The sequence below is a fragment of the Aulonocara stuartgranti genome, assembly GCF_965226115.1.
Source record: "Aulonocara stuartgranti genome assembly, chromosome: 14".
Lineage (NCBI taxonomy): Eukaryota > Metazoa > Chordata > Actinopteri > Cichliformes > Cichlidae > Aulonocara > Aulonocara stuartgranti.
Window position 1 is genome coordinate 17,930,312 of NC_138950.1, and position 23,434 is coordinate 17,953,745.

At 41.9% G+C, this 23,434-nt stretch overlaps 2 protein-coding genes across 4 annotated transcripts in view; both read left to right on the top strand.

Moving 5' to 3' along the window:
• The first annotated feature begins 193 nt into the window (after window positions 1–193).
• Window positions 194–16,758, top strand: strn4 (striatin, calmodulin binding protein 4). The gene is made up of 18 exons (XM_082504038.1): window positions 194–814; window positions 7,244–7,347; window positions 7,521–7,597; window positions 7,777–7,855; window positions 7,995–8,180; window positions 9,613–9,790; window positions 9,882–10,038; window positions 10,563–10,658; window positions 10,993–11,111; window positions 11,218–11,393; window positions 11,495–11,542; window positions 11,736–11,857; window positions 11,943–12,110; window positions 12,249–12,389; window positions 12,520–12,618; window positions 12,695–12,781; window positions 13,199–13,387; window positions 13,654–16,758. The coding sequence occupies exons 1-17, from the start codon at window positions 500–502 to the stop codon at window positions 13,366–13,368; spliced, it is 2,322 nt and encodes a 773-aa protein (XP_082360164.1). The 5' UTR covers window positions 194–499; the 3' UTR covers window positions 13,369–13,387; window positions 13,654–16,758.
• Window positions 16,759–19,335: 2,577 nt separating this feature from the next.
• prkd2 (protein kinase D2) overlaps window positions 19,336–23,434 on the top strand; it is a 32,300-nt gene continuing 28,201 nt past the window's right edge. Inside the window, exons 1-2 of one of the 3 annotated variants that reach the window (XM_082502574.1) lie at window positions 19,337–19,681; window positions 19,797–20,539. In XM_082502574.1, the coding sequence (XP_082358700.1) occupies window positions 20,189–20,539 (351 nt within the window). In that variant the 5' untranslated portion in view covers window positions 19,337–19,681; window positions 19,797–20,188. Of the gene's footprint in view, window positions 20,540–23,434 lie in introns of all 3 variants that reach the window. The other 2 variants (XM_082502575.1, XM_082502573.1) reach the window with 2 other exon arrangements.

The following is a 23,434-nucleotide window of genomic DNA, read 5'->3' on the forward strand; positions in this document are numbered from 1 at the left end:
CTAGCGACATGTTTATTGTCTATTATAGAAAACATGGCCCTTTATTTGTCACCCGCACTGGGCATTTCACGAGGAGGAAACTGATCTGGGATCCGGGATATACAAAATAAGAGCAGCAAAAAAAAAAAAAGGTTAACGTTTATTTTCAGGTGCATTACATTTAATAAACGCTGCCTGGTGTTACTTTATTTTGATGTTAGTTTTAAGACTGCACGTAAGCCGTTTTGTGAAAAGGGATTTGTTACGAAATCAATGGGGCCACGATGTTACACTGCGGTTAGATTGTGTTTTGCGCTGAAGGCTTGGAAGCGGAAGTGTATTATTTTACCAACAGAATAGTAATTTTTCTCTGTGCGTGTGAGAAAGGAAGAAAGGAGGGTAGCTTATAGTGAAGTGGAGCTGGGTTTGGAAAAGGGCACGGGGTACTTTTTTTATATTTATATTCGTCCATTCTGCCCGTTCCCATCTCATTATCCTGGCGAAAGGTTGAACAGTTAAAATGGAGGCGGACAGAACCGGCGGAGGATCTAACCCGAACTCCGGAGGCGGCGACGGCAGCAGTGGAACGGGGCGCAACCCAAACGGGCCTAAAGCAGGACCGGGCCAGGCGACATCAGCTGGTGGGACCGGGGCAATGGCAGCGGCCGCAGCAGCAGCCGCCGGGGCCGTCCCCGGACCGTTGCAGCAGTCACGGGAGCCGCAGGACGGGGAGTCGGGGATGACGCTTCCTGGGATCCTGCACTTCATCCAGTACGAGTGGGGACGCTTCCAGGCCGAGAAATACCGCTGGGAGGCTGAGAGAGACGAACTCAGGGTAAACGTATTCATCACTAACCCCGCGTTTGTGTAGCTGTAACGCCAAGGAAAGGCCTGGAAGGATGTCACCGGAGCTCCTCCGGTGTTGCTTCGCGGATGTACACATGCCCTGCTATCGGTCAGTTAGAGGATGACAAAATGCTAATAGGGCTAGCATTACAGTTGACCAGGATGCGTTATTACTATACAGTAGATGACAATGTGGGAGCTGTTTGACCTCCAGTTGGAAGAAGAAACAGCCACCAGCACTCTTTTAAACATAAAATATTTTTAGTGTCAATAATAATAATAATAATAACAATAAAAAAAAAAAAAAAAAAAAAAAATATATATATATATATATATATATATATATATATATATATATATATATATATGCCTTAGAAGCCTTCTGGGCTTCTAAGTCGATACAGTCAATACAGATACACACCACAAGATTAGATAATAGACTTTTATGTCTGCCCGGAATAGCAAGCAGGCTGTGGTGCAAATAAAGAGGTAGGCAAACAGTTTAGGTGTGGCTACCTTGTCTTTCCATATTATTTCGTGCAGGTACACATGGAACTCACGCTTGGGTCACACGTTATTTTAAGATTTCTGGCATTTTACTAGGATGTGCAAATACACGTTAGTTTGTAAGGAGACACTTATCTGATTCTTTTGTACCCCACACAGACAACTCAAGTGATCTGTGAGTCTGTTGTTGTGGTTAAAAAATGATAACAGTGTTAACCAGCTTTGATTTCCCTTAGCAGTTGCTGCATTCAAAATAATAAATGTGTAAGGATTCCTAAACTGCCCTTACTTAAGACAAGTCTCCCTAAAAACAGTAATTTGATGGCTGTGATATGTATTTATAAAATAATTTGCACAATTGATCAGTTTGACCTTTGAACTTAGGCGCACAACACAGAGATGAAGTTCATGAAGGGATAATGCTTTGTGATCTGTAGTACCAATGCCTCCATACCCATGGCACACACACAAATCAGCATTTTGAGCTAGGACCAGTTACACACACACACACACACACACACACACACACACACACACACACACACACACACACACACACACACACACACACACACAGTCAGTCAGTCAGTCAGTTGTGTGGTGTATCTGTGTCTATGTATGGACTAAAGTTGTATTTTCATTAGCAATGATTAATACATGAGTATTGATGAATAACAAGTGTTAGGATGAAAATTTGTAGTAGTCTATCTGCAGCCAAACTTGTGCTTGTACTTGTGTTTGTATATATTATCTTTACTATGAATAGTGTGTGATTAGTGTAGATTGACCTTAAAAACAATGCATCTGCCTATAGGCTAGAGAAGTTGACTTTCATTCTTAAAGGTAAATGGTTTAAAGCTGTAAAATACCCGCCCTCCAAGAAAACGAATGTGAGCTTGTGACTCGGTGCCATAGGAAACCCCATGAGCAATACCTGTCACAGTTATTCAGATGCCAACAGCAAAAGACAGACGTTGTACTATTCACCTCAGCTGTATGCATAAAATTAAAAGGCAGAGAGCATTACTGGACAGATTTTTCCAGGATTAAGAAAGGTTAGGAAAACATACAAACATATTTTACCTCTGCATTTGGACAGTTCATCTTTTGTGGTTATCCCTCAAGTAACTACAGTTCTTTTTTGTAATAAGAATGAACTCTGGAGTTCATGAGTTCGACAAAACCACAGAACCCCCCCCCCCCCCCCCCCCCAAAAAAAAAAAAACAAACATATCATTTCCCACTCCTCTGTCACTGTGCTTCTCACATTGCCCCTAACTCAAACATACATAGTTATAAATAGTGGCTTGATAAAATATGAATGAACAATAACAAATGGGCAGTGCTTGCTGCTTTTATAAAAACGAGGGAAGAGCAGGGAATAGAAAGCAGAAACAGCCAATTGCTGTGTCCGACATGCCATTAAGTGCTTGTTATGGAACTTTGTATGTGCACATTGGCTGCACATGGTCTGGCTTCACGGGTACAATTAGCACCACGCTTGTGCTGAGAGAAAGAGAAGATAACTGGAGTGCCACGCTGAAAAACTGACCTAGCTTACAGTTTAACACCCACGGGCCAAAGGCCTCTGGCTTTTGTTGCCAACATGCTCTCCTCTCACTGAGCCAGTTAGTGTGCCCCCTGGTCATAACCTGCACAGTTAACATGCTGTAAATGTTTCCATAGTGTAGTTTGCTCACATGTTGTCTGCACATGGTATTTTCCACACTTTAATTTCAAAGGCTTTACTGAGTCACATGCAAAATTAACTCACAATCATTTGAGATCTGTGTGACTTTGTGTGCAACAGAGGAGATCTCTTCATGTGTGTCTTAGCATGTCTCTGCAAGATCACGACACGTGCGCCGCTAATGTGTTGGTGTGTAAAGCCACCTGTGGCGCTGTGTCTTCACTGACAGGTGGCTGTGGCTTTTGCCTGTCTATAATTCAATTACTTAAGAATCTGCTCTGTGAAAACACACACAGTAGCAGTCTTGTTTCTAACTAGGCATTGTTTTTGCATGAGAAGAATCCTAATTAAATCTACAGGGTATTCCTCAGATAGTCATTTATTCTACAGAGAAAAGGGATGACCTCAACCTGTTCCTCTTTAAAGTGTTCTCATTTTCAGCCATTTCATTTTATTAAGGATGTTAGTAGACATGTAGAATAGATTACTGGTGACCCAAATTACATCACGTCCTGTTTGGTGTGAGTCTTGCAGTCCCTGGGTACGTATCTCTAATTAATAGCTCTGTGTACTCAGCCGTGACACACATATGATGTCCATGTGTATTGTGTTGTTTCACAGCACTGCTCTTGCATTTGCAGTCTTCAACATGCAGCGTTCATCCTTTATTTTCCTTATTTAAAAATTTCCATTCCCTTTCTCTTAAAAAAAAAAAATTATATACTGTTTGTCAGTCAAGCATGTTGTAACCTTAGTCATAAAATCCCACTAACTGGGATGTCATTATCTATCTATCTAGCTACCACTCTTGGACTGCACACACAGTGTCACTAGCACACTCCAAGCACACTGTCACAGAAAAGTTTTTTTGCCCTACTTGTTTGCTCATGGATTCTCTCACGGGGTGCGAAGGGATAAAAAGATGGAGAATAGCCAGTGGAGGAGGAAAGCTGCCCTTGACCCTATTCTGCAGCTAGTAGAGAAGGACTGACAGAATAGGCTAAATGTGGATGCGCTCCATGCAACAGCAAACTGTGGAAAGGTCAGCGGCAGCGGGCCTCATGAAGGAAAACCCACCCACAGGAAGGCTAGATCAGATGGCGCGACAGGTTTGCTTGCCCCGTAGGCCCTTTGTACTTTAGCCTTTGTTAGTTTACCAACATATTATGAAGAAAGTAACCACAGTGTCATTGTTAGCTGGGCTATGATAAATGACACCCTAGTGGTTTTATTACTCTTTGACCTGTTTATCAGATGGAAGCAGATAGTTCTTTTGCTTTTGATATTAAAAGCAGTGATAGGTTTCTATCTGCTGCTCCACATCTGTTGTGATTGTCTCAACAGCTTCTGTTCTGACGTTAAGTGACAGTCTTGCAATAAGAGCACCTTGACTAGTGGATGAATGGACGGCCTTGTCTTAAAGCTCCTGGCCTGGATCCCTCACATGAGTGAAAACAAGAATTTGAAGCAGGCAAAGGGCAGAATGACAGAGACAAATGAAAGTGAAAAACAGTGCGGTTATTACATCCCCTTGTGTAATTACACAGTCTGCTGTAGCAGTCCCATGGTACAGCTTTTTTTTTCTTGTTCGTGTAGAAATTTTTAGTTTTAGGACCCTATTTTACTCACAAAGTCAGACATAGAAAGCAGCATTTGTTCTATTTTTAAAGTGAAACCGTAGAAAGGAAGAGCTGTTGGTAAGTCCTGCATAAACACTTCCATATAACAATAAACCCTTTGAACCTGTGTTTTGGTTACCTTTATGTATCAGAGAAAGGTTGCTCTTGCATTGTACTTGGGGTGTGTGTGCACAAATGCAGCCTTGTCTCCAACTTCGCCAACAAGACAGTGTCAAGGCTTTGAGGCATGAACCTGTCCTTCTAGGAGCACAGGGCGAGACTGGTACACAGGGGTGTGATGGTTATCCGTGTCCAAAGGCAAGCTGTAGCTTGTCTGTGTGTGAGTAAGAGTAGAAACGTGTGTCTTTGCCCCACGAGGGTGAAGTAAACACATTGATTTAATGCCTTATTCTTTTACACAACTGATCAAATTTACGCCATTAAAAGAGTTAAGTCATTATTCAAGAAGAGATTTACTGTTACTGTGTCTGTCTACAGGAGGCTGCTGCTGATTTAAGCACTTTTGTTCACTGAAGTACAAGTCTGGCTTATAATTAAGTTCACAAAAAGCACCTTTCTGCATCTGGTGTTATCTACATAACTTTTAGTCACAGTCTTTTAGTAAGCTTTTAAGCAGGACTTGTGTCAAGGCTGTCAGTACACTAAAAAATCTGTCTGAACAACTTGTTTACATACACAAAACCTCCCTGAAAATTCCTCAAATACTGACCTCTACTTAAATCATAGTACACAGAACTGCTGATGTAAAACAATTATAGCATTTAGATTTGAAGTAGGTTTTTTTCCAAGCTCGGACTGCATTCCATCTGTGCTCAGCCATTTATAGTACACAGTATACAGTGTACATGCTGTGCCCACACCATGACATCGCCCAGCTTTGCCTATGTGGTAGTTTAGTAAGTTTATGCACATTCACATCTGATTATGTCGCTCTAAAACAAGTGTTTTTGCTTGCATGTAATGTGCAAAATACATCTTCTGCATCGTCTATTACAGAACCCAACTGCACAATTACTGCATGCATGTGTGGGAATGCAAGCCACAGAAATAGAGCAAATGAGTGAGACTGTGTCTTATGGATGGCTAAGCTAAACTGGTTTTCATTTCATCTCAGTTAATGGCTTAGATGTTATTTCAGTTAATTCATTAGTTATTCTACTTGTGAAAAGACTTTAGATAATGTACATGTACTGACCTGCTCCTCTTAGTTTAGGCCAAGAATAACCCCACAAAATCTCTGTTTTTCATGCCCCTATTAGCCCATGTCTACAGTGTTAATGTACTAGCTTTGAGAGTTCTCTCCAAAACTCTCAGATAAGCATATAAATTCACGTTGCATTAATCAGGATTACTCAGCAGCAGTAGCAGCAGTAGGAAGGTTTGCTTGGCAGATTATCCTGTGTTCCACTAGCCCTCCTAGCTGGTTACATGACTGTGTGTGTATGTGTGTCTGTGTGTGTGTGTGTGTCTGGGTATATATGTGCGCTTTTTCTCAGAGATTGACTACCCTTCCGAGCAGACCAAGTGTCTGCCCCGTGAGACGGCGTTTTTAGATTGTTCTAGTTTTATAGAATTGCGTATGTGTGTGGGAGCAGACTCGTGGACACAGACAGGGGCATGCAGAGGAGAAATGGGCTGTAAAACAAGCTGTATTAATGCTTCAGCACCACTTGGCACAGAGAGAGAAAATGCCTGTTGTGCTTGCAGTCACCATCCTGGGAGTAGAGACAGGGTTAGGGCTTTTTAACCTACTTCTGACAGGGATCACTGTTTAGTTAGTTAGTTTGTTAGTTGTTTGTTTGTATTGTTTCTCCTCACTTGGGCATTTTTTTTCTCCTTCTAAAAGCAGGCAGGATATTTGTTGCCTGATGTTAAATGGGTTTTGCACAAAAGTTGCATACTGTGAGCAGGCACAGCCGGGTTGAAACCTGCATTAGCAATCTTTGTCATTAAGTCTGGCAAATATTTCACATTTTTGTCAATTCTTGCATTATGATGGCTTACTCAAGGGAAACCCTGTCTCGGTGTAGTGCTTGGAAGCCGTGTCATCACTCTGTAGTCTCTTATTACCTTTCTATCTCTCAGAACTCACTGGGGAAAAGTCAGAACAGGCAGAACATTTCTTTCCTCAAGGTAAGAATTTTATCAGCAGTGAGGAAGGAAATGGACAGGAAATGAGAGAGGAAACACAGCAAAGGATGGGTCTTGAAAGAGGGTGTTTGAATTTGGCTGCTCCATGTCTTGTTTTTCCTCCTTTGCAGATGCGCAGTGAGGCCTCGGTTAGGAAAGTTAAAATAAGAGCCCTATTCCACAACCCTCTACTTATTGCTCTTGGCTTTCAGAAGTCTTTTTTTCTTTTCTTTTTTTTGCACAGCTAGTCACATCAAACCTTTTTGTTCAGTCTCTCATTGCGATGTTTTGTTGATGTTGAATGATTTACTTTTCACCCCAAACCGAGACGGTGCATGCATTTTGTAACTAATTCTTTTCCAGGTCCCAATTTATCTTACTTTTGTTTATGCTTATATGGACAGATGTGGTGTGCGCGTTCCTCACCATGCTGTGTATATGTGTGTTTCAGGCTCAGGTTGCGTTTCTTCAGGGTGAGAGGAAAGGGCAGGAGAATATGAAACAGGACCTGGTGAGGCGAATCAAAATGCTGGAGTACGCCCTCAAACAAGAGAGGTAAAACGAATGCCTGGAAAGCCCCCCCTTTCTGTCCTAGTCTCCTTATGTCTGTTACTCTTTCAGTCTGTCCTGGGAGTTTGCATGCTCCAGGCATAATGATTCTTCTAGTGAAAGATGTATTTGTGGAAGCTCAAAACGTTGCCCTCAAGTGTTCCTTTGTTGCATTACAGGGCTAAGCACCAAAAGCTGAAGACAGGAAATGACCAGAGTCCTGGGGACAAGAAACCAGAGACAGAGGCAGATCAACGTATGTTTGACCAAGTCCTTATGTGCTCTGTAACTTGGACCCATTATGTTGTCTGCTTCTGTTACATTTAGATTCCTGTTTAGCGTTGAGCGCAGTTCGAAGTTTCTGCTTCTCTCTTTTTCTTCTTTTCTTCTCATGCCCTGCTGTTGCATCACTATTGAACAATCTATTTTCTGTAGTTCCCAATGGGCCGGCTGAGTCAGATTCAGAGCCAGCCAATCAGATGTCCTGGAAGGAGGGACGTCAGCTACTACGCAAGTAAGGCTTCATCATCATCCGTTCCTTTTTATCTCAGTGCCATATTAATGTGTTCCATCACAACTTCATCGTAGACATTACAATTCTGATCTAGGCTTAAATGATTCATTTATATGACCATGTGTGTATGTGGATGTAGATATCTCGAGGAAGTGGGTTATTCAGACACCATTCTGGACATGCGTTCTAAGCGCGTGCGCTCCCTTCTTGGGCGGAGCAGCCCTGAAGCTAACGGGCCCCCACCCAGTGAAAGCTGTCCTGAGCCTGAGCCACGAGCAGGTGGAGAGTCCTTGTTGGTCAGACAAATAGAGGAACAGATAAAAAGGTGAGACAGTGGAAACACACGCCCCTCTTTGATCTTACACCACAGAAGAGCTCCAATGTGAACATTGATGACAGAGTAAACATTTGTTTTTTGCAGCACAAAAGCCTTTTTCTTTTCTTCTTCTTCTTCTTCTCCTTTTTTTAAATAGATGTACTTGATGTAAAGCTACTCCTTAAAAACTGAACTTTTCACTGCTGCTTGTGAAAGGCTGCAACTTGTAAAAATTTGTCTTTCACAGAAAGCATTTACTTGCAGTCTCGTGCCAAACTTTACAGACAAGTGCGATTTTTACATCACTTCATAATCAAACTAGTTCACTAACATGGCAGACTTGCATATGAAGCCATCCCTTAACCTTCCGACAAACACTTCTTACATTAAGTGTATCTGCATTTGACCTCATATATCAGGATTTGACCTGTCTGACTATTTTCCAGTATGGTAGTAGTTCATGGTATCCTTTTATAAACAGTGGACAATATCCAAATTATAAATCCATTTGTGTCTTAAAAATTAATTAAGCGATGGGTTGTTGTATGAGATAACTGTCACTGTATCATGAGACTGCTTAGTGAACAAGATTCGTGTGGAATCTTTCTGCACAAGCAGAAATGTGAAGACGGTGAAACAAAAGCACAGTTTAAACTCCGAAACTGGCAAAATAACACATGACAGAAGAGGTCTAAAAGTGAGGGGATTCCTCATCATGCAAGTCAGGATTTTTAATGAGCACTGGAGGTAAAATTAAGATAGATGTCACTGAAGTGTGCAGAGAGGCTCAGAAGTAAATTTTATAGCTAAATGTGGCATGTTTCATTTTTAATTCATGATAAATAGGGAGTTAAAAGGTCTGGGGTTGATTCTAAGTATTAAATTTGCATTTGATAGCTATTCATGGGACTCTCAACCTTCACTTTGAGTTAAGGAGGCCACCATTCAGCTGAAAATAAACCATACCAAATAGCAGAGATTTTAGCACTAACCAAATTAACAAACTGGTACATTCTTAAGAAAGAATGCAGCATAAAATAGCCCACTGAAAACAACTAAAGTGGGTGATTGCAGAAATATTTCCAGCCAAGTCTGTGGAGAAGGTAGTTTTCAAATCTAGAAACACCACAAAAGGGTTTACCACAAGATGCAAAGCAGTGGGAACACACAAGCACAAAAGAGCAGGCTTTGAACAGAGAAAACCAACAGAAGGAAACAACAGATCAAACGGTCTTCCGTTGAAATACTCTGATGGTGTTGTCCAGAGGCTACTGTGCTACCCATAATTCACAGGTAGCTCACAGCTGTTACAACTATGGGTTTTGAAATAATTTAAAAACAGTAAAACAATGTAAACAATAAATATATAAATAAGCAGTCCTTCTGTTGATCTTTGAGTGAAACATGCAGTCAAGATACTCAGCTGTGCATCTCTTTGTAGGAATGCGGGCAAAGAAAGCTCTAAGGAACGTGTGGGGGGTTCAGTGCTGGATAAGATCCCCTTCCTTCATGGCTGTGAGGACGATGACGAAGACGACAGTGACGAGGAAGATGAATTCCAAGGCATGGCCACCGATTGCATCGATGGCCCGCGCAAGAACAAAAAGTCTCGCGTGAAGGTACGGCAGGCTAAATAAAGAATGACCAAGAAATGTTTTCACAAAAAAATGAATAAATAAACAACAACCTTGCTTTCTGCTGTGTTCTCAGATGGGTTCGGAACCTATGACCACAGATATGGACCCTGAAGACGAAGAGGACGAGGATGACTCGGAAGACGCCCTCAATGAGTTTGACTTCCTGGGCTCAGGGGAGGATGGGGAGGGGGCGGGAGAGGCCCGGATCTCAGGGGATGGACGGGAGTTAGGTACGCTGTTGCCTTAGCAACATCATGAGCACAAGCACTGCCAGGATCACTGCCATAAATGTATCTGTCTTTATTGCCCCTATCCTTGCTCACCTTTTTTTTCCTTTACTTCTCATTGTGTCTTGACATCTCTTCTTGTCAATAAAACCAACCTCTTTTCCCAACCACCTGTCTCTCTGTCCTGTTTCACAAGCTGTCGGTCTGTGACTCCTCAGAGCTGTGTAGCTGTCATCTTTGTCTCTAGATGTACTTTCTGTGGTCCAGGGCCATTTCAGAGGTTACCACGCATGCTGCCTTTTTTTTTTATGTGTTCACATTTCATATTTAGAATCATATTTGCACTGTAGATGTGCTTTTGTAAATAAAATTGTACAAGTTTATGTTGTCATTACACGTAAAGAATGAAGTTTGCCTTTTAGCTTCTTTCTGCCTTTGTCTCTTATCTGTCCAACTGCTGACCTCCCCGGCCTTCCTCGACCTCTCCGCATGACGGTATTGTGTCTCTCTCCTCTTGCTGGGTTCAGAAAACCGCAGGAACAAGTTACAAGGAATGATGTCAGATTTCCCCCCTAAACCTACCCCGCCCCCTTCTGTATCCGGACAGGCTCGCTCCGGGGAAGGTAAGACTTCCCTACAAAATATGCCAATAAAAACATCAATTATTCTCTGCCGAGCATTGCGTTTTTAGTCTTCCCCCGTGCAGTTGTAGCTTAGTTGCTGAATCTCAAATTTAGATGTTTGCGTAGGGGTATGCTTGCAAGGTTTCTCCTGCAACTATAAATATTTCCTGTGGTACACAGTGTGGGAGTAGGGAAGTGGAATAAATGACACTGTTCTACAACTATCTAGGACTTATCACGATATTTCAAAGTGATCTCACCATCCTTTTCTAGATCCCTGACATTTGTCAAGATGAAATCATATCTCTTGTGCTTTTCCATTTACAACCTCCAGGTGGTGCCCTGGGTTTCTCCTCTGATGTCTTCATCATGGATGCTGTTGGCGGAGGTGACATGAACCTGGGAGAGCTGGCTGATCTCACTGTTGCCAATGACAATGATCTTTCCATGGATGTAATTGCATATTTTGTTCTGATCAATACAAACTATGCAATACAAGCTACATACGTACAATGAAAACATTTGAATGTTCCCTCTTTTCAAACATGTGTCCCGTCAGTTGCAGGATAACAGAGAAGAGTTTAAAAAGACATGGAACCCCCGATTCACACTACGCAGCCACTTTGACGCCATCCGCGCTTTGACCTTTCACCCGAGCCAAGCAGTGCTGCTCACAGCCTCTGAGGATGGCACACTAAAACTCTGGAACCTCAACAAGGCAATGCACTCTAAAAAGTAAGAACCCTACTGGTGACGATGTTTTTAAATGAAGACGTGTTATTCTCTGCCACACAAATATAAACTCCAGATCTCATTTTAACGGTGTCTCTCCACAGGAATGCGGCTTTGGACGTTGAACCCATCTATACATTTAGAGCACACAGGTGAGTTCAGCCTGAGAACAATAAAAATGCTGCAATTTTTTTTCTAAAAATGAATGATTAATGCAATCATTTTCAAATTAAATGCTGTGAATACAAAAAAAAAAAGGGATGAACACGAGGTTTTTGTTTTTTGTTTTCTTGGGGGGAAAGGGTGATGTCATTTATACCTGCTTCTCTTTTGGTCTTGCTCTAGTGGAGCTGTTCTTTCACTGACGATGGGTGAAGATGGAGAGTCCTGCTACAGTGGAGGTCTAGATGGATCCATCAGGTGTTGGAAGATGCCGGACCTGAATGTAGATCCCTATGATAACTATGGTGAGTCATTCTTAACTGCTAATTATATAGCAGAATCACAAAGTTTAGTTTTTCTTTTTTTTAAATTATGTGATTCTTTATCCAGATCCTGGTATTGAAAGCAGTGTACTAGCAGGCCACGAGGACAGCGTGTGGGGTCTGACTTACTCTGCAGTTCACCATCGTCTTGCCTCATGTTCAGCAGATGGCACCATTCGTATCTGGGATCCTCAGAACTCATCCCCCTGCATGTCTGTCTTCAATAAGGAGAGAGGTAGACATTTGTCTTGACTTTGTGGGTTTGCTTTGGCGCTTTTTCTATTCAGATCCCACATCCTCATCACGTTCCATTGTTTGTTTGGTTTTTTGTGTGTGTGTGTATTTCATTTATTTATTTATTTATTTTTCCTAGAGCACGGAACACCCACCTCAGTGGCGTTTGTAGCCACTGATCCCAACCAGGTGGTGGTGTCATTTGATGGCGGTGAGACCCTCCTGTATGACCTCAACACAGAGCAGAGTGTCACTATGCTAGATACACAGACCAAAGATGGTATGTTCTGGACACAGTCTCCAACATAATGTGCAACACTTTTTTTTTTTTTTTTGTTGCCACAAATAATAATTTGGTGAAAAATCATTAAATTCTTCTATTAGACTGAATGTGATGTCTTCCTTTGCAGGCAGGGAACTGATCAACCGTGTCGTCAGTCACCCTTCTGAGCCCATCTCCATCACTGCACACGAGAACCGCACCATCCGCTTCCTAGACAACAAGACAGGTATGTGCAGGAGGTGTACTGATGATTACTGAAATGTGTTTTCTCACATGCATCTGAATAAAAAATTTTTGTGCAGGTAAAGTTGTCCACTCGATGGTTGCGCACTTGGATGCGGTCACCTGTCTTACTACAGACCCTAAAGGCACTTACCTCATCTCTGGCAGTGAGTACTCGGCTTTACTGTGTGCTTACTTAGCTAAGTATCCTAGGCTTAATTTTTAAAATGCTCCTCTGTACACCGAGAAACATCTGTTTAATATCACCTGCAATCTGTATACAAGTAGCTTTTTAAATCACAAATTAATTGATAGTAATAGCAAATTTTAAACAGGGAAATTAAATGAGTTTTTTGTTTAGTTCTTTTGAAGAAATAGGAGATTATTTATGGCTTATGAGCAAAAAGTACCTTAAGAAGTCCTGTAAAATCTGTAGTAACCGCAAAATATAACATATCACACTGTAGAAGAGGCGTGTGTTAAATCTAGGTTGTAAAAGGATTCCTTTACATTGTTCTCCGCAGTCATCCCTGCCCCTCGTAACACTGCTGTCTTTGCTTCCTCCCACTCCTCACCTCTTACAGGCCACGACTGCTCGGTGCGCTTATGGATGCTGGACAACAGGACGTGCGTGCAGGAGATCACTGCCCACAGGAAGAAGCATGATGAGGCCATTCATGACGTGGCCTTCCACTCTTCCCAGCCCTTCATTGCCAGCGCCGGCGCAGATGCACTTGCCAAAATCTTTGTCTGACATCACTGTCGTCGTTCTGGTGAGATGGAGGGTGCCAGGAAAGAAGCAGTATGGGGCGAACAGGGAGCGGGTTTTTTAGGAGTTTTTTTGTGAGGAGCCATAAATAGTGAAAAACAGATGGCAATGTCCTCTTGTTATTTACTAACAAGAAAACATCCCTTTATATATTGTTGGATTTTTAAAATCCCTTTAAATACCAAATTGTGCTTCTGTTGTCCCCTTTTTTTATTGGTGTTTCGAGTAGTTCTGAAAAGCTGCTTTCTTTCCCTCCCTTTCTACTTTTAGAGTCCTACATCAATAACTGGGCCAAAAAAGACTGAAGACTACAGTGGATACATTTCACCTGCTCATACATACACACACACAATTAGTCCTGCACCCCACTGGCTGGGTCATCGCCACAGGACGTCAACCATCAACTTCCTCCCCCTCCGCTCCGAAAACTCCTCACAGTTCTCTAATGCCTCAGTGACTTCTTGTAATACTAATCACATCTTGTAATGCTTTTTTATAACTTTCAAACTCTGGCTGCTCTGTTTTCAAGTAATCATATTTGGAGTAACACTTTTCTACACTACAATATTCTGTTCTTTTTTTCCTTTCCTTTTCACAAAGTACTATGTGTGTACGCTTGTGCGCTTCAAGTGCTTGCACAATGCTTGCATTTCACTGAGAGCCGAGGGGGAAACACTTGATTTTAAATTGTTTATTTTTTTTTTTAACAGTTGAAACATTGCTTGTGGCTAACACACATACGTAGGCTTGACTTAAAGGAATAACAGTTCTCGGCATTGACGGAAAACACCTGACCTAACCTCTGCATTGGGAATCAATGTGTTGCATTCCAAAGACTCAGTGAGGAGGATGTGTGTGTGGTGTTGGAGGATGTTTGAGTTAGTCGTGTGTGCTGTGAGGAGGCACTAGAAAGCTGAATAGTGTTGATTGAACAACCTAGTTTCATTGTATGTCTGATTGCTATAGCGTCCCCATGATTCTGCCTCTACGTATGTGTGTGTGTGTGCGTGAGATTAGATGTCACTTAGATAACTCTCACAAACTTATTTCTACAGATGTACAGTGCGTATAGAGTCTCTCACACCGCATGAACCAGCTTAGGATGGATATGACTGAGCATAGTTAAAGTCTGTAGACTAGAGAGGTGCGAGGCTGGTCTGGTGCTTTTTACTGTACAGAGGAGTGTATGTGAGTGTGTGTGTATGTTTGTATATGCACTAGTTCAACCACGGTGCTATGAAAGACTTCATCAGTCTTGAGTCAGAATCAGGGACATGTTTTGTGAGTGTTTCTCTCTCACTGGTCCACACGTGTACGTTCAGTAAAATCATCATTCGTGTGACATTTCGCTGTTGGATCATTTCATTAATTGTGGTCAAATTTCAGAATTGACAGTCCATCCTAGTTATGTTTTTCATTAGAGGGATGTGCATATGGTCGGCTTTGAGTGTCTCCGGCTCGAGCAGTGCATCGAGCTGGTAATTATTTTACAGTGGAGGAGCTCGGATGAGAGATTGTCTCTTTGAAGTCGGTGCCAGTTTTTTTTTGCAGGCTGCTCGCGTCTCGTGATTGTTTTTATTTATTCGGGCTTTCACAAAAGGCTGACATCACCTTTACTCGAGTGATGGGGTGAGGATTTCTTCTTCTTGAATGATGAACACAGGGAGCACATTAGCCGCAGAACTAATCTAGTGAAGCGTGTGTCCTCTTCCTGAAGAGGGATGCTGGACGGGTTTAAAAAAATAAACAAATACTCCATTTTAAATTCAGCCATACAAAAAAAGTGTTGATTTAAGACGTCTGACTCAGTTTAGGAGGTAAACTGTCAACTTTTGGCTCAGCTGGAAGCATCATTATTTTGAGACCCATGTTTGTTGATGTCCTGCATTTGTGCTGTTGACTACAGGACAGTTTGTTTGCTTTAAGTTGCCTCTTCACAGCTGACCTCGTCCCAGATTATTTTTTCATTACCTTTAGAAAACCTCTAAAATCTGCACTCGCTTAGGCGTCAGCTCTTCAAGATTACACACTGTGTGTCACACTGGTGGTCAGATGACAGCTTAACTCTTTACCCCTTGAAAGCCTACTAGAGGTAACCCTTGAAGCGCTTTCCTGACTGAGCGGCCTGCTTATAGAACAAAATGACTGAGTTTGCATCAGAAGTTTATGAGGGTGGTCTCTGCCTATTCAGCTACCCTTGGAAAAACCCAGAACTATTCTAAAGGTCATCAAACCACACCTGCATCCATATGTACTGAGGCGGCAAAGCTTCTTATTAAGAATACAGGGGAGGTCATCAGATGTTGTCTTTATGGGGGAAAGAGTTAAAGTTGGCTGGAGCTAAACACTTTTAATCACTGGTGACACTAGCATTCATAGTTCATTTATATATATATGTAGTGAGAGATTTTTTTTTCTCTCCAAACAGAGTGGAAGACTGTTGTGTGAAATTAGACAAGATGTCACACTGCTGTTCCTTTGACACAAGTCTGTCAAAGACAACAACACGGGGCAACTACATTATTATACTGCTGCTGGGCATGACGTCCTATTATCACGTATTAACTATTTGACCCCTTGTTGCACTATATCTAAAAGTGAATGCTTTACATTACAAGAGGATAGACAGGGTGCAGAAACGATGTATTCGATCTGAAGCGAATACTACAAACGTGGAACTGTTGCCGTTCACGGTTATATGACAGCGGGCGTTACTGACACTTTCTTCTCGCTCTGAGCTACTATGTCCCTTGTCTGAGAATGACGACAAATCAGTGTGACTCATCAATAAGAGGAAAACAAGAGGAACTCGAAGCAGAGGTTGTAAATGATGGTTAGAGTTGCCATTATGTGCTGTAAATGTCCATCATTTCTTTGTTTTCTTTCATTTTTTTCTCTCTCCTTTGGTTATGAATATGATTATTAAGATGTAAGAATACTGTAGTATCATAAGTGAATCATTCTTCCTTGCTAGGCATAGAACTTGCTTGTGATTGATAATGGCAATGTAAAACTTGTAAAAAAGCAAAACGATTAAAAAACACGAAAAACAGACGAAAAGAAGATTAAAAAAAAAACAAAATCTGTTACCAGTCGGAGGCCAAGGTAAAGAACTCTCATTTCTTTGTGTTTTTTATTTTTTTATTAGCAATTTATCACTGTGTGATATTTTGTACATCATATTAAGCTGTATTCAAACAATTTCCTCCAACTACAAGGGATAAGAGACCTGCTTTTTATTAATTTTGTTTTATTATCTATTTTTGAACTGCATTTTAGCTTGTATCAAATGACTTTTCTCTTTTTGTTTACGGGTCCCCTGTTGTATGTCATTAAGGAAGAAAAGACAAAAAAATGAAAATTTTGTACAGTGAATTGAGAGTTGAGTTTTTTCTTGTCTGTCTGTCTTTCTTTCTACTAAAGGATGCCGTACTTGGAAATACATGAAGATACATGAAGGTGTGATCACTTACACTGTAATCCTTACTTATGATGATCCGGTATAGAAGTAGGGTGATGAATTACTAGGAATTTATTTTCCAGCTTTCACACAGTAAAGTTAAAGATTGGTCTGAAGATTTACATCAGAGACTTTCCTGACTTTCAGGCCTTATGTATACAAACTCCACATGTCCTATAACATGGCTTGATGTCGTCTGTCATGGACTCTCTGTGTCTGGTAAATTTCATGACAGTCTTTTGATGTCAAACTCTGCATACATTGTTCATACAGTGTAACCTCATAATGACTTAACTATTCTTGAAACTAGTGTATAAAAGAAGTTAGGTTTTAGTCGTCAAATCTTGCAGTTACAAATGCACTAATTTTCACTGAGTGAGTGTGTTCATTATTACATGTTCAACTGCATAGTAACACAAATAGCTAAGCAGCCAATCACGTGGCAGCAATTTACAGCATTTAGGTATACAAACATGGTGAAGATGGCCTCGTGTCAGCAGAAGGGGGGAATAAAAGGGCTTTAAGTGACTTTGAACATTAAGTATTTCACAGATCACTGATCTGCTGGGACTTTCCAACATAACCACACAACAGGATATACACACTCACCACTTCATTAGATGCACCTCGCTAGCGCTGGGTTGGACCCCAGAACGACCTTAATTCATCATGACACAGATTCAACAAGGTGCTGGAAGTATTCCTCAGATATTTTGGTTCATATTGACATGATAGCAAAACACAGTTGCTGCACATCCATGATGTGGCTAGCAACAATACTCAGCTAGACTGTGGTGTTTAAAAGAATAATCATTTGATACTAAGGGGCCCAAGGTGTGCCAAGAAAATGTCCTCCACACAAGGCAGGATGGACCCAAGCTTTCATATTGTTCTCACTAAATCCTGACCCTACTATTTGAATGTTCTTTTGTCCAGTTTTAGTGAACCCCTGCACGTTGTAGGCTCAGTTGTCAGCTGACAGCAGCGATACCCAGTGTGCTGCTCTGCTGCTGTAGCCCATCTTCTTCAAGTTATGATCGCGTTTAGCATTCAGAGATGCTCTTCTGGTTGTTACAAGTGATTATTTGTGTCACTGCCTTCCTATCAGCTTGAAGCAGCCTGGCCATTGTCCTTTGACCTCTGGCAAAAGCTTTTTAACATAGGGAACTGCCACTCTCTGGATATTTTCTCTTTTTCTCTTTGGACCATTATCTGTAAACCATAGAGATGGTTGTGTGGAAAAATCCCAGCAATGATGCCACTTCAAAGTCACTTAAATCGCTTTTCTTCCCCAATCCGATGCTTAGATTGAACTTGTCTTGATGTTAACCATAACCCTAAGTGTACTGAGTTGTTGTCTTGTGATTTTGCTGGTTATTTGCTTAAAAGTATTTGAGCAGGTGTGTATGTATGTAATGAAGTGGATGGTGTGTATAAAATAAATAGTAAGTCTTTATTGTTTGGCTAACATGCAAACATGCAAACATGCACATATGTATTTAACGCATACTCATTGTGGGCTATAGCATGTTCTGGTACATGGTGGTTTAGTTTCATGCCTTCATTCAGTGGTTCTAAAACTTCTTCTCGCAGTTCACACTTCCTGTCCCATATGTTTAAAATAATCCTTTTAGAAAGTGAAAAAAAAGAGGATTTAAACAACATCACAGTTCCCCCTCATCAGAGAGGAGGTGGCAATTCACTGGGGAGCAATTGCCTTTTAAGGAACATCCTTTAACATCATCAAACACCTGATTATCAATTTCCCCCCATGTCCCCATGTCATTTATAACCTAAGATGTAACCTGCAGCTTAACTAATGCTTGGGAATCAAACATTTTATATCCAAATCACACAGGGTCTGTAAGATCCGATTTTATCCAACACTGCCCCCTTGTGGTGGCAAATCGAATCAATTCAAGCGTTTTGTTTTCTGTCTTGTTTCATTCAAGTCTAACTCGCCTTATTTAATTTGTATGAAATGAACATCGGGAGATGCCTTCACAGATATAAGCGCGACAGTGGCACTGAGATAAACTGCACACACTGTTTTTTTTGCTTAACCAATCAGAGCGGTTTATTAGAACTTCAACTAGGAAACCACAAATTTCACAAGCATTCTTACTGTGTTAAATGATTAGATTACCAGTGAGGAGTCACAGTCACGCTGATGACTTCATTAACCAAACGTTTTTTTTCCTTTTAATCTGCTGCATACAGTGTCATTGTCCAAACCCACCCAAGTCACCACTCTCAGTCCATGAAACTTCTCAATTTTCATGAAACCTGGAGCATGGAAAGAACCTTCCATAGGTGCGGTCCTTTTTCTGCAGTTTATGAGAGGCGTGTCTCCCCCCCAAAAACAAAATACAGAGGAAAAATAAGGCAATTTTAGGAAAGACAGAAGGTGGCTTGTGAACTTAAAGGAAGGACGAGGAAGCGGTGGGAGGGGTTTTATGCGTGAAGCAGCGCCCTGGGCCATGTATCTATGCTGTCTCCGGCTACAGGAGGGACCAAACAAGACAAATGTCCCTAAACTAAGGAAGGGAGCCAGAAGAGGAAAGGGAGGAGGGGGAGGTTTGGGAGTCAGGACTTTCTGAATGCCTATTGGCTTCAAGATGTGTCCGTCATTTCACTTCCTCCTTGTTTAGCGTAAGATGCGAAGGCAGGAGGGAGGGTAGAGGGAGGTACCCTCAGACAGCGCTTTTCGCTCTCTTCTTTTTCACAAAAAAGACCGAACAGGGGTTGAAACTGAAACAGGGCAAGGTCTCGTAAAAAGGAGTGCGGTCTCTAGCTCCCCTTCATTCTCACTGTTTCCTGTTTAAAGGAAGCCATTTTGTAAGTGAGCCTGGAGAAGAGCACAACAAAGTTTGGGCATTGTTGTTGTTTTCTTTCTCTCTCTCTGCCCGCGGCGGAGAGTTTCACAACCAAGTTTGGACTTTCTCCTCTGCAGAGCAGCGCCTTTTGGATGCGAGAAGTGAAGGAGGGGTGGAGGAGAGAAGGCTGGAGGTGTCGTGTTCTCAGACTCTTTACTTTGTGAGTGTTTCTCTCTCTCACACACACACAGGCACACACCGCTCACGCCTGCCATGCCTGAACAATAAGCGAAGCCTGGAGAAAAGAAGTGCTCCTTCCTGGATAAAGATTTTCTTCCTTGAGCTGCTGGAAGGAAGCGGGTTTGACGCGGGACTCGGAGGAAAGCGGAGCCGTCCACTCAGCGTGCGTGCGTGTGCGTGTGTGTGTGTATCCATGTTTCAGCGTGTGTAGCCCTCCGCTTGAATGAGTGTTGCTTTTCCGAAAACTTCAGACTGCACCTGCGTGTTTGTGAGAGCCAGCGGACTCTGAATGGCTAATGCTAGCCCTTGTATGCCCTCGGGGGCGGCGATGGCTCAGGTCTTCTTCCCCCCAGGTGGCACCTTACCATCAAGCTCAGCTTTGATCCAGCAGGGGACCCCCATCGCCATACACTCTTTGCCCACACCGGGTGGCTTTCCTGTGATGGAGCTGACTCCAGGGCATGGTGGTGGTGCTGGGGCTGTGATGCCCGTGATCCCCGTAATGCCCACGATGCCCCAAACTCCAGCAGGGGTGTCCTTCATCATCCAGATTGGTCTGACCAGAGAATCTGTCCTCATGCCCCAGGCTGCTGACCTGGCCTATGTGAAACAAATGGCCTGCTCCATTGTTGACACCAAGGTAAGAAGCGGGTGGGTGTTTGTGTTTTCTCCAGATGGAAACCGTTTTAGGTGCAAGCCCTTCGTGGCATGTGTAGTTTTCATACCTGTCAGGTGAACAGTTTTTGTTACACCTTTCACTTTCAGCCTGTGTGTGTGCTGATCTTGCAACAAACTCTTTGCGCGCACTCCATTGTTATCAAATTGTAATGAAAGTGGCAGAAGTTTCTAGAATAAACAGGTCCGAGGACAGCGATTAGCATTTTTCCCTGTTTCCCTTTCCCTGTTTTCCCTGTTTAGTCTTCCCTTATTCAGCGTGTATGCGAATACAAAGAGGTTGATATTTGTCACTTTTATCAATTAGTTTCTTTCCCATTGCGTAAAAAGGCTGATTTAGTGCAGGTTAGTGGCATCTACATTTATACATATATAATTAGACGAGCTTCGCCCATTTACTGTGACCTAGGGTTGTAATGGTCAACGTTGCTTTCACTTCTCCATGGCGCAGCATCGGAAGTTTTGCATGTCATGGCATACGAACACATTTGGCCAATTTTAGTTCTGTGCCGTACGCTTCAGTGATCTTTTTTATCTTCTGCTGTCAGTGATCATCAACACTTGTTTTTGTCTTACTTTGCACGCACTGTTTTCACCTTAATGTGTGTTTTTTTTAAAGCACATCTTTTAAAGGACTTGTAGCCTTCTCAGGTTTTACATGTTCAGTAGGAAAATTGTAGATTTCTTGCACAAAACCCCCAAAACACCCTTTTAACTGAAAGAGAAAACCTCAAAAAACACACGTGCAGAGAAATGACTTTTTTTGGGGGGGAGGGCAGTGACATCCTCTTTATAACAGGAAGCAACAAGTGTTATGGGAGATATTACATCTTTTTTAAAAATTTGAGAACTGTGCTGAATTGTGCTGATTTATTCAACCGTATAGTGTAGTTCCAGAGAACGGTTTTCATTTTAGTGTGTATCCACACGCATACAGGAAATAACATTTATCCATTCACTTAAGGTGGCAATTTGAGCAGTTTATGTGTTTTTTATTTGCCAGCTAGGCTGTTGGGTGATTAGCAGATTTCCACAGCCTGCTCAGAGCCGTTCTGTAAAACTCTCCATTACTGAAAATGTTCCAGGAAGCAGTGGTAACTCTCTCCAGCCAGTTTACCCTCTTTGCTAATCTGTTCCTGTGCACAACAGTCTTTGTTCTCCTTGGTCATATGAGTGGCTCACCGCCATGCTCTTGGTATAATTCGGAGACACAGATAATTCAGCAGTGCATCTGCATCTGATGCTTTATTTGTATCAGACACAGTGTTAGTCCAACTAAAGAGCCATTTGATGGCAAAAGATGTGTTGAGTAATGTAAAGAGAGGCTGTTTCCTTTACTCTGCTATTTGCTGTTTTCACACTCAGTGTAGCCCTCAGGTATTTCTTCTTCTTTGTCCTGCTTTTTCCAATTTCCAAACTGTTTCCAGGTTCCGTAATTTTAAAAACCCCCTGCAGCTGTTTCACGGTACATCTTTCCTTGGAGTCATTAACAGTTTTCTGTTGTTAAAACTGTTTAGTTGCTCCTCTAGCTAATTAGTCAGTTGCACAGATTATCTTGGTGTAGGACAGTTAAAATGAGTTCAGAACAGAATGCCAGTAAAAGAACGTACTGCAAGCAAACGATTATTTTGATAGTCGACTAGTCACCGATTATTTTTGCGATTAGTCGACTAATCAGATCATCATCCATTGGACGTACAGCTTACAGCTTATTGCACCAGCAGCATCTGGTCTTATATAACTATCATTAGCTTACAGCTTGAAGTGTTTGTGCTAACTAAAAATAAAGACAAGATGGTAGTTTATTAATTTTTAATGAAATTTGCAGATTGTTTCGGTGAAGTTTAATAAACTCCTTGCTTTCTAAAATATAACAGGACACCGGAGTATATTCTCCAGCGTCTCACACTTCTGATAATCAGCTGTCTGCTTGACAGTTTTAGCTGTGCAAAAACTATAACTTTAATCTCAGCCAAACCGATTTACTCAGGAACAAATAAAATACTAAAGAAAGCCAAACAATAACATTTTTAAGTTATCTAAGTGACTTATATATATGTTTAACCTGACTAGCGAAAGACGGCGGTGGGTTTGAAAACGATTTGCCGGGAGTCCGGTGTTCTCACGGCTCTAGTTAGCCTTGCCCCCGCCTAGCTATCGAGCTAGTGGGTAACAGACGTCTCCGAAAACGTCGGCGCGCTTTTGAAAATATGTGGTGTCTTGATAAACTGAGCAGATATTTGAGGTTTACACAGCTACATTCTCGCCTGAAAATATGTTAAACGTTTATTTTGTGACCCAGAAAGAATAATAAGAGTAAAGTTAAAACTAACTAGCTGCCGCCATTGTTGACAGCTGCGCTATGAATTCTGGGACACAGCTTCTTCTTCTTCGGGGTTTAACGGCAGCTGGCATCCTTGTACATGCAGTGCTGCCATCTTCTGTTTCAGTCCGTTATTACACTCTTAAATCCTACTACTCATTCCTGCGTCCTTTGTGATCTTACAAAGCTTCAAACGATGCGTCGACTATTAAATTAGTCGTCGACGATTTTAATAGTCGACATAATCGTGACTAGTCGACTAATCGTGGCAGCCCTACTGCAAGCTGAGAGTTTGTCATTTCAAGCGTGCTTGTAGCAAGGCTGAAACATCATTTATTTTTCTGTGTGAACTAGGTGGCACCTGTGTCCATTTCTATGGGATTCTTCATGCGTGTTTCCCCTTGCATGTACTTTTTCTCTAACTCCACAATGACAAGCTGGGGAAGCAGCCAGATGTGAGACAGGAAGTAGTGAGGTGGGAGTCACGAGCATAATTTGCTTATATGGTATATTTGGTTGATTAAGTTAATTGCCCTT